The sequence below is a fragment of the Rhinolophus ferrumequinum genome, chromosome 14 (assembly GCF_004115265.2).
Source record: "Rhinolophus ferrumequinum isolate MPI-CBG mRhiFer1 chromosome 14, mRhiFer1_v1.p, whole genome shotgun sequence".
Taxonomy (NCBI): Eukaryota; Metazoa; Chordata; class Mammalia; order Chiroptera; family Rhinolophidae; genus Rhinolophus; species Rhinolophus ferrumequinum.
The window spans coordinates 31,289,543-31,306,756 of NC_046297.1; the positions used below are offsets into that span (position 1 = coordinate 31,289,543).

The following is a 17,214-nucleotide window of genomic DNA, read 5'->3' on the forward strand; positions in this document are numbered from 1 at the left end:
TCACTAGCAAGTTCCAATATAATCAGTGAGTTTCTTTTATTTTTAAAATTCCAATATGAACTCTTAGATTTTAATACATTTTGATGTGTTTCAGTCCACTCTAGGTTATTCTTTCTAATCCTCAAATTTTCCCATGTCGGAGCAGTGGGAGTCCTTAGAGGTTGGTTTCTGAGTCCTTTTGATGTGATCTCATTAGTCTTAGATAACTTCCAAGTCTCTGGCATAAGGTATCCCAGGCTCATTTTATACATTTCCTGCCCCTAACCTGGAATAAGCTATTTCCCCTCCATACTTTTTACTCAGGAAACTATCTGATGACTCCCACCTTCAACCTGGTAGATCTCAGAATGTTTTTGTTTCCATGACACACCAATTCTGCAACTAGAGGTTCTAAAGATGCATAATAAGGAACTTAATAATTACATTCTCCCTTTTCTATTTCTCTTCCAAGCCCATGGCTGAAAGGTTGTTAGTAAGAGCATTGAAAGGTGGTAAAAGCACTAAGATCCTTACCTTGAATGGGAAGAAGATAACAAAGATGCCTTCAACATTAGAAAAACTGCCTGGACTGAAGACTCTAGACCTTCAAAATAACCTAATCCCCAAAGTGTGCCCAGAGATAAGTACCTTGACCCAGGTGAGATAAAGCATATCTTTCTAGATTGAGGATAGAAAATAGGAGGAAAGAAAAGAGGTGAGAGAACAATAAGTCTTTGATCTCTGGAGATTTATAATAACCTTCTGGAGACTTACTGTGTAGAGAGGCATCAGGAGGCTTTCCCCTTAGGGAATTACAAATGGTAGGGGAAGAAGATATTTTAACTTATTCATGTACTCTTTGGCCCACACCTGGAAACAGAGGATTAGGACTGTGCCATTCTCATCTTTCTGATGGCTGACATCTGGAAAAGATAGGGAGCCTGGATCTGCTTGTCTACCTTGGAGACTCCATCTGGAAATGGGTTTGAGGATCCCTGAGATACTGTTCATCTGGGGACTATCCTGAAGCTTTTGCATGTTGAATGAAGAAACATTGTGGATATAGGAAGGGGGTTCCATTTCAATTTTCTAGAGTAGGTTAAACTTTGAAATGGAATGTCAGGGAATGGGAAGGAGGAGACATTCATTTATTCTGCATTAATCTTTATTATATATTTTTTAATTTTTATTAGTTTTAGGTGTACAAAAAATTAATAGACATTTATACCCTTCACAAAGTGATAACCCCCTCTCCCTGTGACTATACACTATATGTATATAATTATAGTTGACATTCAATATTATTCAGCTTCAGCTTCAGGTGTTTAAAAGAAAGTATTTTAAATAAAGAATACCCTTCTTAAAGTGCAACAGTTGACATGAATGAATCCCAGATGCTTCTGTTAAACATTTCTGCCAAATAATGTGAAACCCCAGCTACTAAAAGTCTTGAGGTTGGGAGAAGGCAAGGAATATTAACTTAGAAGTTTTCTTTTGTTCACTTGCAAACTGTCATTATCATGGAAAGAACCTATAACCTAAGTCATTGCAGTTCATTGGTTTTGAGTACAGCGTTACAAAGGACAAAACCAAACAAAACAAACTTTATTTTCTTATGTTCGTCTACCTCATTTCCTTTTCAGTTTATAAAATTATTTGATCTTGTAATCTGTGTGGCCAAGTTTTTGCAAGAAATAAGGTTCTACAAAAAAACACACCCCTTTCATAGTACCTTCTAAAAATGCGTTTGTAGTTTCAGAACGACAAGGATTTGGACTTTTTTAATAGGAGAGAAGAGTTTCTATGAAAAAGAATTTAGGATTTCATTGAGCCATGGGACAATTCTCCTGTGCTTGAACTTTTTTCCGTTAAAGTAACACAGTGCATTGTTTTAAGAAAATAAAATACTCTAAAAGGTTTATAATGAAAAGCAACTATCTTCTGTCCCATTTGCTCTCACTCTCAATCCTGATCTCGATATGCGAGGTATGACAAGGTTGCAAACTTGTTGCAATGATGTTGCTGACCTTTTTTTGATATCAGAAGCATTGTTCATTATGAATTTGTACCAACTGGACAAACAGTTCACCAAGTTTACTATTTGGAAGTGCTGAAAAGGCTGTGTGGAAAAGTTACATGGAAATCACCTGAACTTTCCACCAACAATTCATGGCTCTTGCATCACGACAAGGCATCAGCTCACATTGCACTGTCTGTGAGAGAGTTTTTAGCTAGTAAACAAATAACTGTATTAGAACACCCTCCCTACTCACCTGATCTGGCCCCAATGACTTATTCCTTTATCTGAAGATAAAGGTAATATTGACAGGAAGACATTTTGATGACATTCAGTACATCAAGGGTAATACAACGACAGCTCTGAAAGAGTTCCAAAATTGCTTTGAAGGGTGAAATAGGCACTGGCTTCGCTGCATAACTTCCCAAGGGGAGTACTTTGAAGGTGACCTTAGTGCTATTCAGCAATGAGTTATGTAGTACTTTTTCTAGGATGACTTTGTGAACTTGTCTAACCTTTGTGTAACCACTTTGAACTCATCTTTTTTTTTCTTGATTTATCCATTTTAGACATCATTCTTCTTTATCTTCCAAATATAATTATTAACATGTTTAGTTTCTCCGTAGTTATCTTTTAAACTTAATGTTATTCCACCTGTATTTATTCTTTCATCAATTACAGTCTGTTTTTAACTCCCCAATTTGTAAGATTATGTGAGCATCTGTAACCCACGTTCAGCCGTACTTCACCTCTTCTACTTCATAAATTCTAAACTTACTTTTATGAGATGTATAATATTTACATATTCAGTTATAACCATGATTCAATTTTTTTTTAATTAAAGTTTATTGGGGTGACAATTGTTAGTGAACTTACATAAATTTCAGGTATATAATTCTGTATTACATCCTCTATACATCCCATTGTGTGTTCACCACCCAGAGTCAGTTCTTCTTCAATCACCATATATTTGATCCTCTTTACTCTCATCTACCACCCCCTTTCACCCTTACCCTCTGGTAACTACTAAAGTATTGTCTGTGTCTATGAGTTTTTGTTTCTCATTTGTTTGTCTTGTTCTTTTGTTGTTTTTGGTTTATATACCACATTTCAGTGAAATCATATGGTTGTCTACTTTTCCTGGCTAACTTATTTCACTTAGCATTATAATCTCAAGATCCATCCATGTTGTCAGAAATGGTCCTATTTCATCTTTTCTTACCGCCGAATAGTATTCCATTGTGTATATCCATTCATCATCTTCTTTATCCATTCATCTGTCGAAGGACATTTTGGTTGTTTCCATGTCTTGGCCACTGTAAATAAAGCTGCAATGAACATTGGAGCACATGTATCTTTATGGATAAAAGTTTTCAGATTTTTTGGGTAGATATCTAGGAGAGGGATTGATGGGTCATATGCTAATTCTACTCTTTAATTTTTTGAGGAACCTCCACACTGTCTTCCATAAGCGGCTGCACCAGTCTGCATTCCCACCAACAGTGTATGAGGGTTCCTTTTTCTCCACAGCCTCTCCAACACTTGTTACTATTTGTCTTGTTGATGATAGCCATTCTAACTGGGGTGAGGTGATATCTCATTGTGGTTTTTATTTGCATTTCTCTGATGATTAGTGATGTTTGAGCATTTTTTCATATGTCTATTTGCCATTTGTATGTCCTCTTTGGAGAAATGTCTCTTCAGGTCCTCTGCCCATTTTTCAATTGGGTTGTTTGTTTTTTTGTTGTTGAGTTGTATGAGTTCCTTATATATTTTGGATATTAGCCCCTTATCAGAGGCACTGTTTGTAAAAGTCTTCTCCCATTCAATTGGTTATCTCTTTATTTTGTCCATGGTTTCTTTTGTTGTGCAGAAGCTTTTAAGTTTGATACAGTCCCATTCATTTATTTTAGCTTTTACTTCCTTTGCCTTTGGAGTCAAATTCATAAAATGCTCTTTTGAACCCAAGGTCCACAAGTTTAGTACCTATGTTTTCTTCTATCCAGTTTATTGTTTCAGGTCTTATGCTTAAGTCTTTGATCCATTTTGAATTAATTTTGGTGCATGGTGACAGATAGCAGTCCAGTTTCATTCTTTTGCACGTGGCTTTCCAGTTCTCTCAGCACCATTTATTGAAAAGGCTGTCTTTTCTCCATTGTATGTTTTTGTCTTTGTCGAAAATTATATGTCCCTATTTACGTGGGTTTATTTCTGGGTTTTCAATTCTATTCCATTTGTCTATGTGTCTGTTTTTCTGCGAATACCATGCAGTTTTGATTATTGTTGCCTTGTAGTACAAGCTGAAGTCAGGGAGTGTGATACCTCCAGTATTGTTCTTTTTTCTCAGGATTGCTTTGGCTATTTAGGGTCTTTTGTGGTTCCATGCAAATCTGATGCTTTTTGATCTCTTTCTTTAAAAATGCCTTTGGGATTTTGATGGGGATTGCATTCAATCCGTATATTGCTTTGGTAATATGGCCATGTTAACTATGTTGATTCTTCCATCCATGAACATGGAATGTCTTTCCATTTCTTTGGGTCTTCTTCAATTTGTTTTAAAAATGTTTTATAGTTTTCAGTATATAGGTCTTTCACATCCTTGGTTAATTTTATTCCTAGGTATTTTATTCTTTTTGTTACAATTGCAAAAGGAATTTTCTTTTTTATTTCTTTTTCTGAGATTTCATTGTTAGTATATAGGAATGCAGTGGACTTTTGTATGTTGATTTTGTAGCTGGCAACTTTACTGTATTCATTTATTGTTTCTAATAGCTTTTTAGTGGAGCCTTTAAGGTTTTCTATATATAACATCATGTCACCTGCAAAAAGTGACAATTTAACTTCTTCATTCCCAATTTGGATGCCTTTTATTTCTTTCTCTTGCCAGATTGCTCTGGCTAGGACTTTAATACTATGTTGAAGAGCAAAGGTGATCGGGGACAGTCCTGTCGTGTTCCTGAACATAGGGCAAAGGACTTCAGTTTTTCACTGTTAATTCTGATAGTATAGCTGAGGGTTTGTCATAAATGATCTGTATTATATTGAGGTATTTTCTTGTATACCCATTTTATTAAGTGTTTTAATCATAAATGGATGTTGTATCTTGTCTTTTTCTGCATCTATTGATATAATCATATGATTTTTATCCTTTATTTTGTTTATGTGGTGTGTCACATTGATAGATTTGCATATGTTGAACCATCCTCGTGCCCCTGGGATGAACCCCACTTGGTCATGATGTATAATCTTTTTAATGCATTTGATGCATTGATGCATTTGATTTGCTAGAATTTTGTTTAGGATTTTTGCGTCTGTATTCATCAGAGGTATTGGTGTTTAATTTTCATTTTTCTATGTTAAAATTACCAGGTTTTGGTATCAGGGTACTGTTGGCCTCATAAAATGAGTTAGGGAGTACTCTCTCTTCTTCAATTTTTTGGAAGAGTTTGAGTAAGACAGGTATTAGATCCTTTTAGAATGTTTGATAGAATTCACTAGTGAAGCCATCTGGTCCCGGACTTTTGCTTTTGGGAAGGATTCAGATGACTGATTCAATTCCTTACTCTTGATTGGTCTATTTAGATTTTCTAGTTTGTCGTGATTCAGCCTAGGAAGGCTATATGTTTCTAAGAACATGTCCATTTCTTCTAGGTTATTGAATTTGGTGGCATATAATCCTTTATAGTATTCTTGAATGATTCTTTGTATTTCTGTGGCATTCATGATAACTTCCCCTCTTTCATTTCTGATTTTTTTGTGTGTCTTTTTTTATCTTAGTGAGTGTAGCCAAGGGTTTGTCAATTTTATTAATCTTCTCAGAGAACCAGCTGTTTGTTGCATTAATTCTTTCTAGTGTCTTTTTGTTTTCTATTTCATTTAGTTCTGCTCCGATTTTTATTATTTCCTTCCTTTTGCGGACTTTCGGTTTCATTGCTCTTCTTTTTCTAATTCTTTATGGTGTAACATGAGGTTATTTATCTGGGATTTTTCTTCTTTCTTGAGATCTGTAATGATATAAATTTCTCTCTTAAAACGGCTTTCACTGTGTCCCAAAAATTTTGGTAGGATGTATTTTCATTCTCATTTGTTTCTATATATCTTTTGATCTCTCCTCTTATTTCTTCTTTGACCCAGTTTTTTTTAAAAGTATGTTGTTTGATTTCCATATATTTGTTGTTTTTTCTGCTTTCTTTTTGCAATTGATATCCAATTTCAAATGCTTGTGATCAGAGAATATGCTTGGGATGATTTCAATCTTCTTAAATTTGATAAGGCAAGTTTTATGTCCCAATATACGGTCTATCCTTGAGAAGGTTTAGAATGTACATTCGAAAAGATTGTATAGTCTGATGTTCTAGAATGAAGTGCTCTATAAATGTCAATTATGTCCATTTCATCTAATGTGTTATTTAGAGTTGTTATTTCATTGATCTATCCATAGCTGTCAATGATGTATTTAGGTTCCCTACTATAATTGTGTTTTGGACAATTTCTTCCTTCAGGTATATGATTAGTTGCTTACTATATTTCAGTGCTCCCTGATTGGGGGCATAAATATTGATGGCTATTATGTCTTCTTGTTGTATAGTCCCCTTTATCATTATGAAATGTCCATGTTTGTCTCTTGTTACCTTTTTTATACTGAAGTCTGTTTCGTCTGATATCAGTATGGGTACACCTGCTGTTCTCTGGATACCATTTGTTTGGAGTGTCAATTTCTACCCTTTCACTTTGAGTCTGTATTTGTCTTTGTAGTTGAGATGTGTATCTTGGAGGCAGCATAAGATTGGGTTTAGTTTTTTGATCCAAACTGCTAGATTGTGCCTTTTAATTGGTGAGTTCAGTCCACTTACATTTAGGGTGATTATTGATGTATGAGAATTTCCTATCATTCTGTCTCTGGTTTTTTGGTAGGATGGTGTCTCCATTGTTTCTTTGCCTTTTTATTGCTGTCTATTATTTCAGTGTGGTGGTATTCTATGATTTTCCCATCTATTTCTTTTTTTATGTTACATGTTTCAGTTCTGAATTTTTTTTGAGTGGTTACCATTAAGTTTATTTAAAAGAAAGTTTGCTATTTAGAGTATTCAATTTTCTTCATTATGCTTTGTTTCTCCTTTCCCTTGTGTCAGTTCAGACATTTACACTCTCCCCTTTTATGTTTTTGTTGTCACAAATTATCCCTATTTCTTATGTGAGTTGAGTTCTGCGCTGCAGTAGCAAGATGTCTTTTTTCCTCTTTTTTTAAGTTTTTTTTCCCCTTCTTTACTCTGTATGTTATGTATAAGTATATAGTGTTCTATTTGATTTAGGGCTTGCGATTTTCTGCTTTTGTCTGTTCATAACACTACTTATGGTTTTGTATTCTTTTGCCTTTTTATTTCAGGTCGAATAACCTCCTTCAGTATTTCTTTAGTTCAGGTCGTGTGTTAGAAAATTTTCTCACTTCTGTATGTCTGGAAAGGTCTTTATTCCTCTTTCATATCTAAAGGATATCTTTGCTGGATATATTATTCTTGGCTCATAATTTCTTTCTTTAAATAGTTTGAATATTTGATTCTACTCCCCCCTGGTTTGTAAAGTTTCTGCTGAAAAATCTGATGATAATTTAATGGGCTTTCCTTTGTAGGTTATTGTCTTCTTTTCCCTGGCTGTCTTGAGGATTCTTTCTTTGTCGTTAAATTTTATGCCTTGGAGAAGACCTGTTCGGATTGATGTAATTAGGTATTCTATTTGCTTCTTGGATTCGAGGATCCAGTTCTTTCCATAAGTTTGGGAAGTTGTCATCGACTACTTCGACTACTTGTTTGAATATACCCTTTTTTTTTTTTTTAAGATTTTATTGGGGAAGGGGAACAGGACTTTATTGGGGAACAGTATGTACTTCCAGGATTTTCTCCAAGGCAAATTGTTGTCCTTTCAATCGTAGTTGTGGAGGGTGCAGTTCAGCTCCAGGTCCAGTTGCTGTTGTTAGTTGCAGGGGTACACAGCCCACCATCCCTTGCAGGAGTTGAACCGGTAACCTTGTGGTTCTGAGGATGTGCTCCAACCCATTGAGTCATCCGGGAGCTCAGTGGCAGTTCAGCTTAAGGTGCCATGTTCAATCTTAGTTGCAGGGGGCAGAGCCCACCATCCCTTGCGGGAGTCGAGGAATTGAACCAGCAACCTTGTGGTTGAGAGCCCACTGGCCCGTGTGGGAATCGAACCAGCAGACTTGGGCGTTAGGAACATGGAGCTTCAACAGCCTGAGCCACCGGGCTGGCCCTGAATATACCCTCTTTTCCCTTCTTCCTTTCTTCTACTTCTTGTATGCCCATTATTCTTATATTGGTTTTTCTGATGGTGTCAGAAAGTTCTTGTAGAGTTGTTTCATTTCTTTTAACGCTCAAGTTTCTCTCTTTTTCCATCTATGTCTGTGGGGACAGAGCCCCAAAAAGCAGTTTCCAGGCTCTCGGCCTCACATAGAAAGGTGCTTGCTCAGGTAGTAAATGGCCATCGACTGATCAAATGGCCATCAGCTGTGGCTAGTTGGCCGTCAGCTGTAACCAGTGAGCCATTAGCCATGAATATAACTGCTGTGGCTACGCTAGCAGAAAAAAAAGGGGGGCTAGCAAGAAGATGGTGGCTGAGCCTGCAAGAGGCGCAGGGAGGGTTGAGAATTGTGTGGCTCCTGTTTCTTGTTTCTCCAACCCAGCCGCCAGCGAGAATATAGTGGTATGACTCCCCTACCTATGGCTCCGTGGGTGTTCCTTTTTGGCCTCACCATGTCCTGCGTTCTTATGTGGGGAGCGGGACCAGAGACCCTGCAGGCCGCCCTGCATGACACATGGCGAAGTCGGCAGGATCTCCTGCACTACAAATGGCGCAGCGATCAGGGTACGGTGTCAGCCAAAGCTCCCCGAAGGGCAGTGGAGCAGTTTGTGCATATGAACACTCAGTTGCAGGAAGACCAGGAGGAGCAGCTGCCTGAGAGCTGGACCCCCGTGGAGGGGTGGGAAGACATGGACGGTTCCCCAACCAGCATAGGCCGGAGAAAGCGAAGGTCATTGTGGCCCTGTGAGCTGGGAAGTGCTTGCTGAGACAGCCCGGATGCAGTACTTGAAGTCCCAGGAGGAATGGCTTGCTGAGTCCTCCATGGGAGATGCGGGTGAGGTCAAGGTCATCCCTCACCCCCAGGACAGCCCTGGAGAATGACTATGGACTATGGGGAATTGCCTTCCATGCCTAATTTAATGGACAGCCTGATTGTTTGTTTGGGAACATACCACTATGTAGTGGAACTGGGGGATGTTTGCTTTTGTGTCTTGACCGGCCACCATTGAGAATATGTAAGCACCTTGACTGTGAGCCGCTGTTGTTCCAGCACGGTACCCTGAGAGGCCCAGAGAGAGTGGCAGTGCCCTGAGAGCCCTGGCCGAGTCCAGGAAGTCTGGCTGTGTCCAGAGAGAGTGGCAGTGCCCTGAGAGCCCTGGATGAGTCCAGGAAGTCTGGCTGTGCCCAGAGAGAGTGGCAGTGCCCTGAGAGCCCTGGATGTGTCCAGAAGTCTGGCTGAGCCCAGAGAGACTGACAGTGCCCTGAGAGCCCTGGCTGTGTCCAGGAAGTCTGGCTGTGTCCAGAGAGAGTGGCAGTGCCCTGAGAGCCCTGGCTGTGTCCAGGAAGTCTGGCTGTGCCCAGAGAGAGTGGCAGTGCCCTGAGAGCCCTGGCTGTGTCCAGGAAGTCTGGCTGTGCCCAGAGAGAGTGGCAGTGCCCTGAGAGGCCCTCATGTGCCCGGGTAGACTAGTGGTACCCTAAGAAGTCCAGGAAGTCTGGCTGTGCCCAGAAGTACTGGTGGTGCCCTGAGAAACCCTGGCTGTGCCCGGGGAGACTAGTGGTACCCTAAGAAGTCCAGGAAGTCTGGCTGTGCCCAGAAGTACTGGTGGTGCCCTGAGAAACACTGGCTGTGACCAGAGAGCTTGGCTGTGTCCAGGAAATAGCATTCACCTCCAGGCTCCTCGCACAGGGCCCCTCGCGGAAGACGCTTGTCGCGTAGATTGTGAGGCGAGAGCCTGTAGGGGTGGAGTGTGGGGACAGAGCCCCAAAAAGCAGTTTCCAGGCTCTCGGCCTCACATAGAAAGGTGCTGGCTCAGGTAGTAAATGGCCGTCGACTGTGATCAAATGGCCATCAGCTGTGGCTAGTTGGCCGTCAGCTGTAACCAGTGAGCCATTAGCCATGAATATAACTGCTGTGGCTACGCTAGCAGAAAAAAAAGGGGGGCTAGCAAGAAGATGGTGGCTAAGCCTGCAAGAGGCGCAGGGAGGGTTGAGAATTGTGTGGCTCCTGTTTCTTGTTTCTCCAACCCAGCCGCCAGCGAGAATATAGTGGTATGACTCCCCTACCTATGGCTCCGTGGGTGTTCCTTTTTGGCCTCACCATGTCCTGCGTTCTTATGTGGGGAGCGGGACCAGAGACCCCGCAGGCCGCCCTGCATGACACATGGCGAAGTCGGCAGGATCTCCTGCATGACAATGTCTTTTCCAGATTTCTATCTTCGATGTCATTGATTCTTTCCTCCATCTGGTCAGCAATATTACATAAGCTGGGTATTTCCTTCTTTATTTCTTTTATTGAGTTCTTAATGTCCAGAAATTCTATTTGGTTCTTTTTTTTTTAAATTTCACTCTTTGGTAAGATGTTCATTTTGTTCTTTGATTGCTTTTCTGAGTTCATTGAACTGTTCATTGAACTGTTCATTGCCTGTCTGTGTTTTCTTGCATCTTGTTGAGATTTTTAAGAACTGCGATCTTGAATTCTCTGTCATTTAAGTGCCGTATTTCCATATCTTTAAGTTAATTTTCTGGAGACTTTTCCTTTCTTTTCTGAGCTGCCTTTTTACCTTGGTTATTCATGGCATTTAATGAAGTATTATTTCTCTTCCTAGGCATCTACAGAGGTAGGTTCTGCAACAGGTTGATAGGAAGAGGTCTTTCTTTTGTTTTCCAGTAGGTGTTTGTAGAATGTCTTATTTTCTCTCTGGCTGCAGCCTTTTATTCTCTCTCACTCTGTACTGTTATATTTTCTCTGCAATTTTCCAGCTTCTCACACAATGAGGGAATTCCCTGGAAAGTGGGCTTCTCCTATGTGAGTTGGTCCCCTGAGTCAGAGGGCACTGCCTCTGTGTGGGTATTTGGAGAGCTTCTGAAGTTCCAAAGCTCTTCCTGCAGCAGTTTCAGAGCTTGTGTGTTTCATCAGCTCTCTTTACTTCTGTAGGGGTCCACCCAGATAGGTGGGGACAGGGGCATGTTGGGTTGTGAGAGGTGGTCCAGAGCAATGGTGGTGACCACCAGCCTCGCCAGTCGCACCCAAAGCTCTCTCCCCTTCACCAGAACTAGTTGGGCTTTGAATCCGTGGCTGTGGGCTGCCGTTTTCAGAACTGCAAATATTCTGTTCTTTTGATCTGACACTGTTACCTTTCTACTTCTAGCATTGGGCGGGTGGGGGTGGGGTGAGTTCTGGGAGGGTGGGAAGGGGTCGGCTAGGCTCTGTGCCTAAGCCTTCAGTCCTCTGCTTGGCAGTGAAAACAGCCATTTTCACCCTTCTTCCCTCAGTCTTTACTCTGAGGTCTCTGCCATGATCGTTGGGTTCAGCTGTGTTATATGCTGATCCCTGAGGCAGGACTGTGAGTTGTAAGCAGAGCACTAGCAGTTCAAATTCTTCCCTCTCCTCCGACTGTGGTAGCTTTGGAATGCAGCGAGCTCAGGCTCTGGTCTGCTCCTGCGCCTGCACGGTCCACGTCTCCACACTTTCCCCTTGCCACCTCCCCTGCTTGCCCAAGTTGCCCATGTTTAGATGATTTCAGTTGTGGGGCTTCTTAGTCTTGCCTGTCTGCTGTGCAGGAAGTCCTTTGTGGAAGTATAGTTGTTCAATTTGTAGTTAATTTCTTGGGAGATTTCAAGAAGCTCACCTCATGCCACCATTTTTATGCCATAATCCTCTACATTTTCTTATATACCATTTTTATTCCCTTGAGTTTTTAATTGCCTTTCTTTTATTCTTGTATCTTTTGCCTTTGTCATGGCCTTATTTTATTTAAAACTTGATCACATCACATATTCTATCAAATGTGTTTGTTTCCTTGAATGAGTCTTCCAGGAGTTTCCATCCTCTAGCTCAATCTAAGCTATTTAGGTTTGCTGGACGCTGTCCACCAAGGACAATCTCTTTGTAGCTCTCCTGAATCGAACCCACGGTATCTCTTACATTTCTCTTTCTTGGCTTACTCTCTTTTTTTGTAGGGGTAAGTCTCTAGACACCATCCTAATCTGCATATGTGATTAAGTTTTTGAACTGTTGCATATCTGAAATGTGTGTTCTCCCTTCACATTTAATATTTATTTAGTTAAAAATTACAGATTGTAAAATGTACTTCCTCAGGAAAAAAGGACTGAGAGTCTTATTATCATTCCTTTGTTTTCTTGTGGTGTTCCAGTTACTTTCCTCCTCATCTTTTTACTGTTTAGAAGGGATCTTAAATTTCTACTTGTTTGCTCACTTTTAATTTTCTTAAGTAGGGAGCTGGCTTAGTTCAGCCCTTGCTTTTAAAAAAGAATTACACCTTTAAAAAGAGACTTTAACTGATTTGAAACTAGACTTCTTGTTGTCTACCCTTCAAGTGCTTTGTAAGGCAGATTCAGGCTGATGGCATTATTGTTTAGCTATTCATGAACCAGCAATTTTTCTCATAGAGTCTCCAAGTTTGTGGAATTTTGAAAAAAAAAATATTTTCCCATTACAATGGAAGTCCTAAAGCAGCTTAAATAAAATGTGGTAGAAACAGTAAAAAGATGGATATAGTTTACATAGTTCAGAAATAGTGTTCAGTCATTTTCACAGATGGTAATAGAAAGGGCAGACTAAAGTTTAAGAAAAGAGAAAGTGTAGGAAGCTGCAGAGCTTTGGATGTGAGTTTGGAGTCCTGGATACCTTAGCTGGTTCAGCCACTTACCAGCTAAATATCAGGAACTTAATCTCACTGGATCTCAATTCTGCCTTCATTCATTCAATCCAGACATTAACAAGTATGGAGCACCATTTGTGTCTCTGGCACTAGGAATTGGTGATTCAGCAAGAAACACAACAGATGAAAATCCCTGCCTTCATGGAGTGTAGCTTCTTTCAGAAGAGATATAAGAAACAAATAAGAAAAACAAATAGAGTGTGAGGTAATGATTAGTGCTAAAGAGAAAAATATAGCAGAGAAAGTGGGCAGGGCATGTTGGGGTATTTAACTGAAATATTGATGAATGACCTATGCATATACCATAAAATATCCTTGGGGTCTTTATAAGTTGGTGATTTATATGTCATAGTTCAAAAATTATATTAATTCTTATTCTAAAAGTTTTCTATAAAATCCCTAAATGGATTTTTTTTCTTCCCCCTTTCTTCCACCTCACCCCCGCCCCACTCTTGTTCAAGACCTGGCCCGTCTTGAACAATTATGAGCCTTGAGCTCCCCCGCCTGGGGCAATCGGTCACCAGTTGCACACCGGTAGCCCACGGCACTCTGTGGCAGCTCAAGCTCACTGGCCCATATGTGAATCGAACTGGGTGGGTGGCCTTTGGTGTTAGGAGCATGGCGTTCCAACCACCTGAGCCACGGGGCCAGCCCCTTAAATGGATTCGTGAAAAGTTAGTTTGAATTCTTTCTTGTGTTGCTTCAGATCCTTTATTAATAATGATTGAAACTATCCCCTTGCCCCTTTTTTTGGTTTATACTGTGCTTACATTTTGGACTAATCTTTCTTTTATCATCATAGGAAGTCCAATTTGCCCCAATATACTGACTTTTGGGCCATATTTCCCACAGAATGCACTCATTAATATAGTCTTGATATTTTTTAAGTTCCTAAAACAAAAATGATACTTTTAAATTTCTCACAAAATGGTATCAAATAGAATAACAACACCAATCATTTCATGAGAGCCAGACAATGCTAGGAACTCTGTTCATTTTCAAGGAAGTTATAACCCTCATATTGTTAAAATTTATGGTTCAGGAATAGGTTAAGTCACTTTCAAGGTCTCTCAACCAGTGAATACGTCTATAAAAGTAGGTCTGTTTGAGGTTTCTTTCAGCTTTATTGTTCTATTACTCTAAACAATTTGTATGAAATTCGCCAGGGTGTGGTGTTCAATTTACAGTATCAAAAAACAAAAACTGTGTTGCCTAAAGATGGCAGGTTTGAACACTACATGCATTATCCCCACCTTCTATTTGTTTACATATCATTCTTTTTAACAAATTCATCTTCTTGTGTATATGTTGATCCTGAGGATAATGGTGTGAAGAAAATACAGTCCCTCTCTTCATGTTTGGGGATCAAATTAAATGTTAATATATGTAAAGGCATATAAGAACTTTACAATAAATTATTATTGCTATTATGATTAATATTACCATCATGGTGTAACTAACAACAATCATAAAATTAGAGGAGGTTCTTTAGAGCACATAGAACCAACTGCTTTTTTTAAATTAATTAATTAATTTATATTTTAATTTATTGGGGTGACAATTGTTAGTAAAATTACATAGATTTCAGGTGTACAATTCTGTATTACATCATCTATAAATCCCATTGTGTGTTCACCACCCAGAGTCAGTTCTCTTTCCATCACCATATATTTGATCCCCCTTACCCTCATCTCCCACCCCCCACCTCCCTTACCCTCTGGTAACCACTAAACTATTGTCTGTGTCTATGAGTTTTTGTTTCACATTTGTTTCTCTTGTTCTTTTGTTGTTTTTGGTTTATATACCACATATCAGTGAAATCATATGGTTCTCTGCTTTTTCTGTCTGTCTTATTTCGCTTAGCATTATACTCTCAAGATCCATCCGTGTTGTCACAAATGTTCCTATATCATCTTTTCTTATCGCCGAATAATATTCCATTGTGTATATATACCACAACTTCTTTATCCATTCATTTATCGAAGGACATTTTGGTTGTTTCCATGTCTTGGCCACCGTAAACAAAGCTGCAATGAACATTGGAGAACACGTGTCTTTATGTATAGATGTTTTCAGATTTTTTGGGTAGATACTCCGGAGAGGGATTGCTGGGTCATATGGTAATTCTATTCGTAATTTTTTGAGGAACCTCCACACTGCCTTCCATAATGGCTGCACCAGTCTGCATTCCCACAAACAGTGTATGAGGGTTCCTTTTTCTCCGCAGCCTCTCCAACACTTGTTACTATTTGTCTTGTTGATGATAGTCATTCTGACTGGGGTGAGGTGATATCTCATTTTGGTTTTTATTTGCATTTCTCTGATGATTAGTGATGTTGAGTATTTTTTCATATGTCTATTTGCCATTTGTATGTCCTCTTTGGAGAAATGTCTCTTCAGGTTCTCTGCCCATTTTTCAATTGGGTTGTTTGTTTTTTGTTGTTGAGTTTCATGAGTTCCTTGTATATTTCGGATATTACCCCTTATCGGAGGCACTGTTTGAAAAAATCCTCTCCAATTCAGTTGGTTGCCTCTTTGTTTTGTCGATGGTTTCTTTTGCTGTGCAGAAGCTTTTAAGTTTGATATAGTCCCATTCATTTGTTTTAGCTTTTACTTCCCTTGCCTTTGGAGTCAAATTCATAAAATGCTCTTTGAACCCAAGGTCCATAAGTTTAGTACCTATGTTTTCTTCTATGCAGTTTATTGTGTCAGGTCTTATGCTTAAGTCTTTGATCCATTTTGAATTAATTTTGGTACAGGGTGACAGATAGTAGTCCAGTTTCATATTTTGCATGTGGCTTTCCAATTCTCCCAGCACCATTTATTGAAGAGGCTGTCATTCCTCCATTGTATGTTTTTAGCTTCTTTGTCAAAAATTATCTGTCCATATTTCTGTGGTTTTATTTCTGGGTTCTCAATTCTATTCCATTTGTCTATGTGTCTGTTTTTCTGCCAATACCATGCTGTTTTGATTATTGTAGCCCTGTAGTACAAGCTGAAGTCAGGGAGTGTGATACCTCCAGTATTGTTCTTTTTTCTTAAAATTGCTTTGGCTATTCGTGGTCTTTTGTGGTTCCAAACAAATCTGATGATTTTTTGTTCAATTTCTTTAAAAAATGCCATTGGGATTTTGGTGGGGATTGCATTAAATTTGTATATTGCTTTGGGTAGGTAATATGGCCATTTTAACCATGTTGATTCTTCCAATCCATGAGCACGGAATGTCTTTCCATTTCCTTGTGTCTTCTTCAATTTCTTTCAAAAATGTCTTATAGTTTTCAGCATATAGGTCCTTCACATGCTTGGTTAAGTTTATTACTAGGTATTTTATTCTTTTTGCTGCAATTGCAAAAGGAATTTTTTATTGTATTTCTTTTTCTGAGATTTCATTGTTAGTATATAGGAATGCAATGGACTTTTGTATGTTGCTGTAGCCAGCAACTGTACTGTATTCGTTGATTGTTTGTAATAGCTCTTTGGTGGAGTCTTTAGGGTTTTCTATATATAGCATCATGTCACCTGCAAAGAGTGATAATTTAACTTCTTCATTCCCAATGTGGATGCCTTTTATTTCTTTCTCTTGCCTGATTGCTCTGGCAAGGACTTCCAACACTATGTTGAAAAGCAGAGGTGATAGGGGACAGCCCTGTCGTGTTTCTGAATGTAGAGCAAAGGGCTTCAGTTTTTCACCATTAATTATGAGATTAGCTGAGGGCTTGTCATATATGGCCTTTATTATGTTAAGGTATTTTCCTTCTACACCTATTTTATTAAGTGTTGTAATCATAAATGGATGTTGTATATTGTCAAATGCTTTTTCTGCATCAATTGATATAATCATATGATTTTTGTCCTTTATTTTGTTTGTGATGTATCACATTGATGGATTTCCGGATGTTGAACCCTCCTTGTGACTCAGGGATGAACCCCACTTGGTCATGATGAAAATCTTTTTAATGCATTGTTGTATTCGATTTGCTAGAATTTTGTTTAGGATTTTTGCATCTGTATTCATCAGAGATATTGGTCTGTAGTTTTCTTTTTTTGTGTTGTCCTTACCAGGTTTTGGTATCAGGGTAATGTTGGCCTCATAAAATGAGTTAGGGAGTACTGTCTCTTCTTCAATTTTTTGGAAGAGTTTGAGCAGGATTGGTATTAAATCCTCTTTGAAGGTTTGGTAGAATTCACTAGTGAAGCCATCTGGTCCCGGACTTTTGCTTTTGG

The 17,214-nt window shown here is 39.1% G+C and overlaps 1 protein-coding gene across 1 annotated transcript in view; it reads left to right on the forward strand.

Moving 5' to 3' along the window:
- The first annotated feature begins 414 nt into the window (after positions 1–414).
- The window catches only part of LRRC69 (leucine rich repeat containing 69), a 181,265-nt gene continuing 164,465 nt past the window's right edge, over positions 415–17,214 (forward strand). The window contains exon 1 of the mRNA XM_033125823.1: positions 415–637. Within this exon, the coding sequence (XP_032981714.1) occupies positions 455–637 (183 nt within the window). The 5' untranslated portion in view covers positions 415–454. The remainder of the gene's footprint in view (positions 638–17,214) is intronic.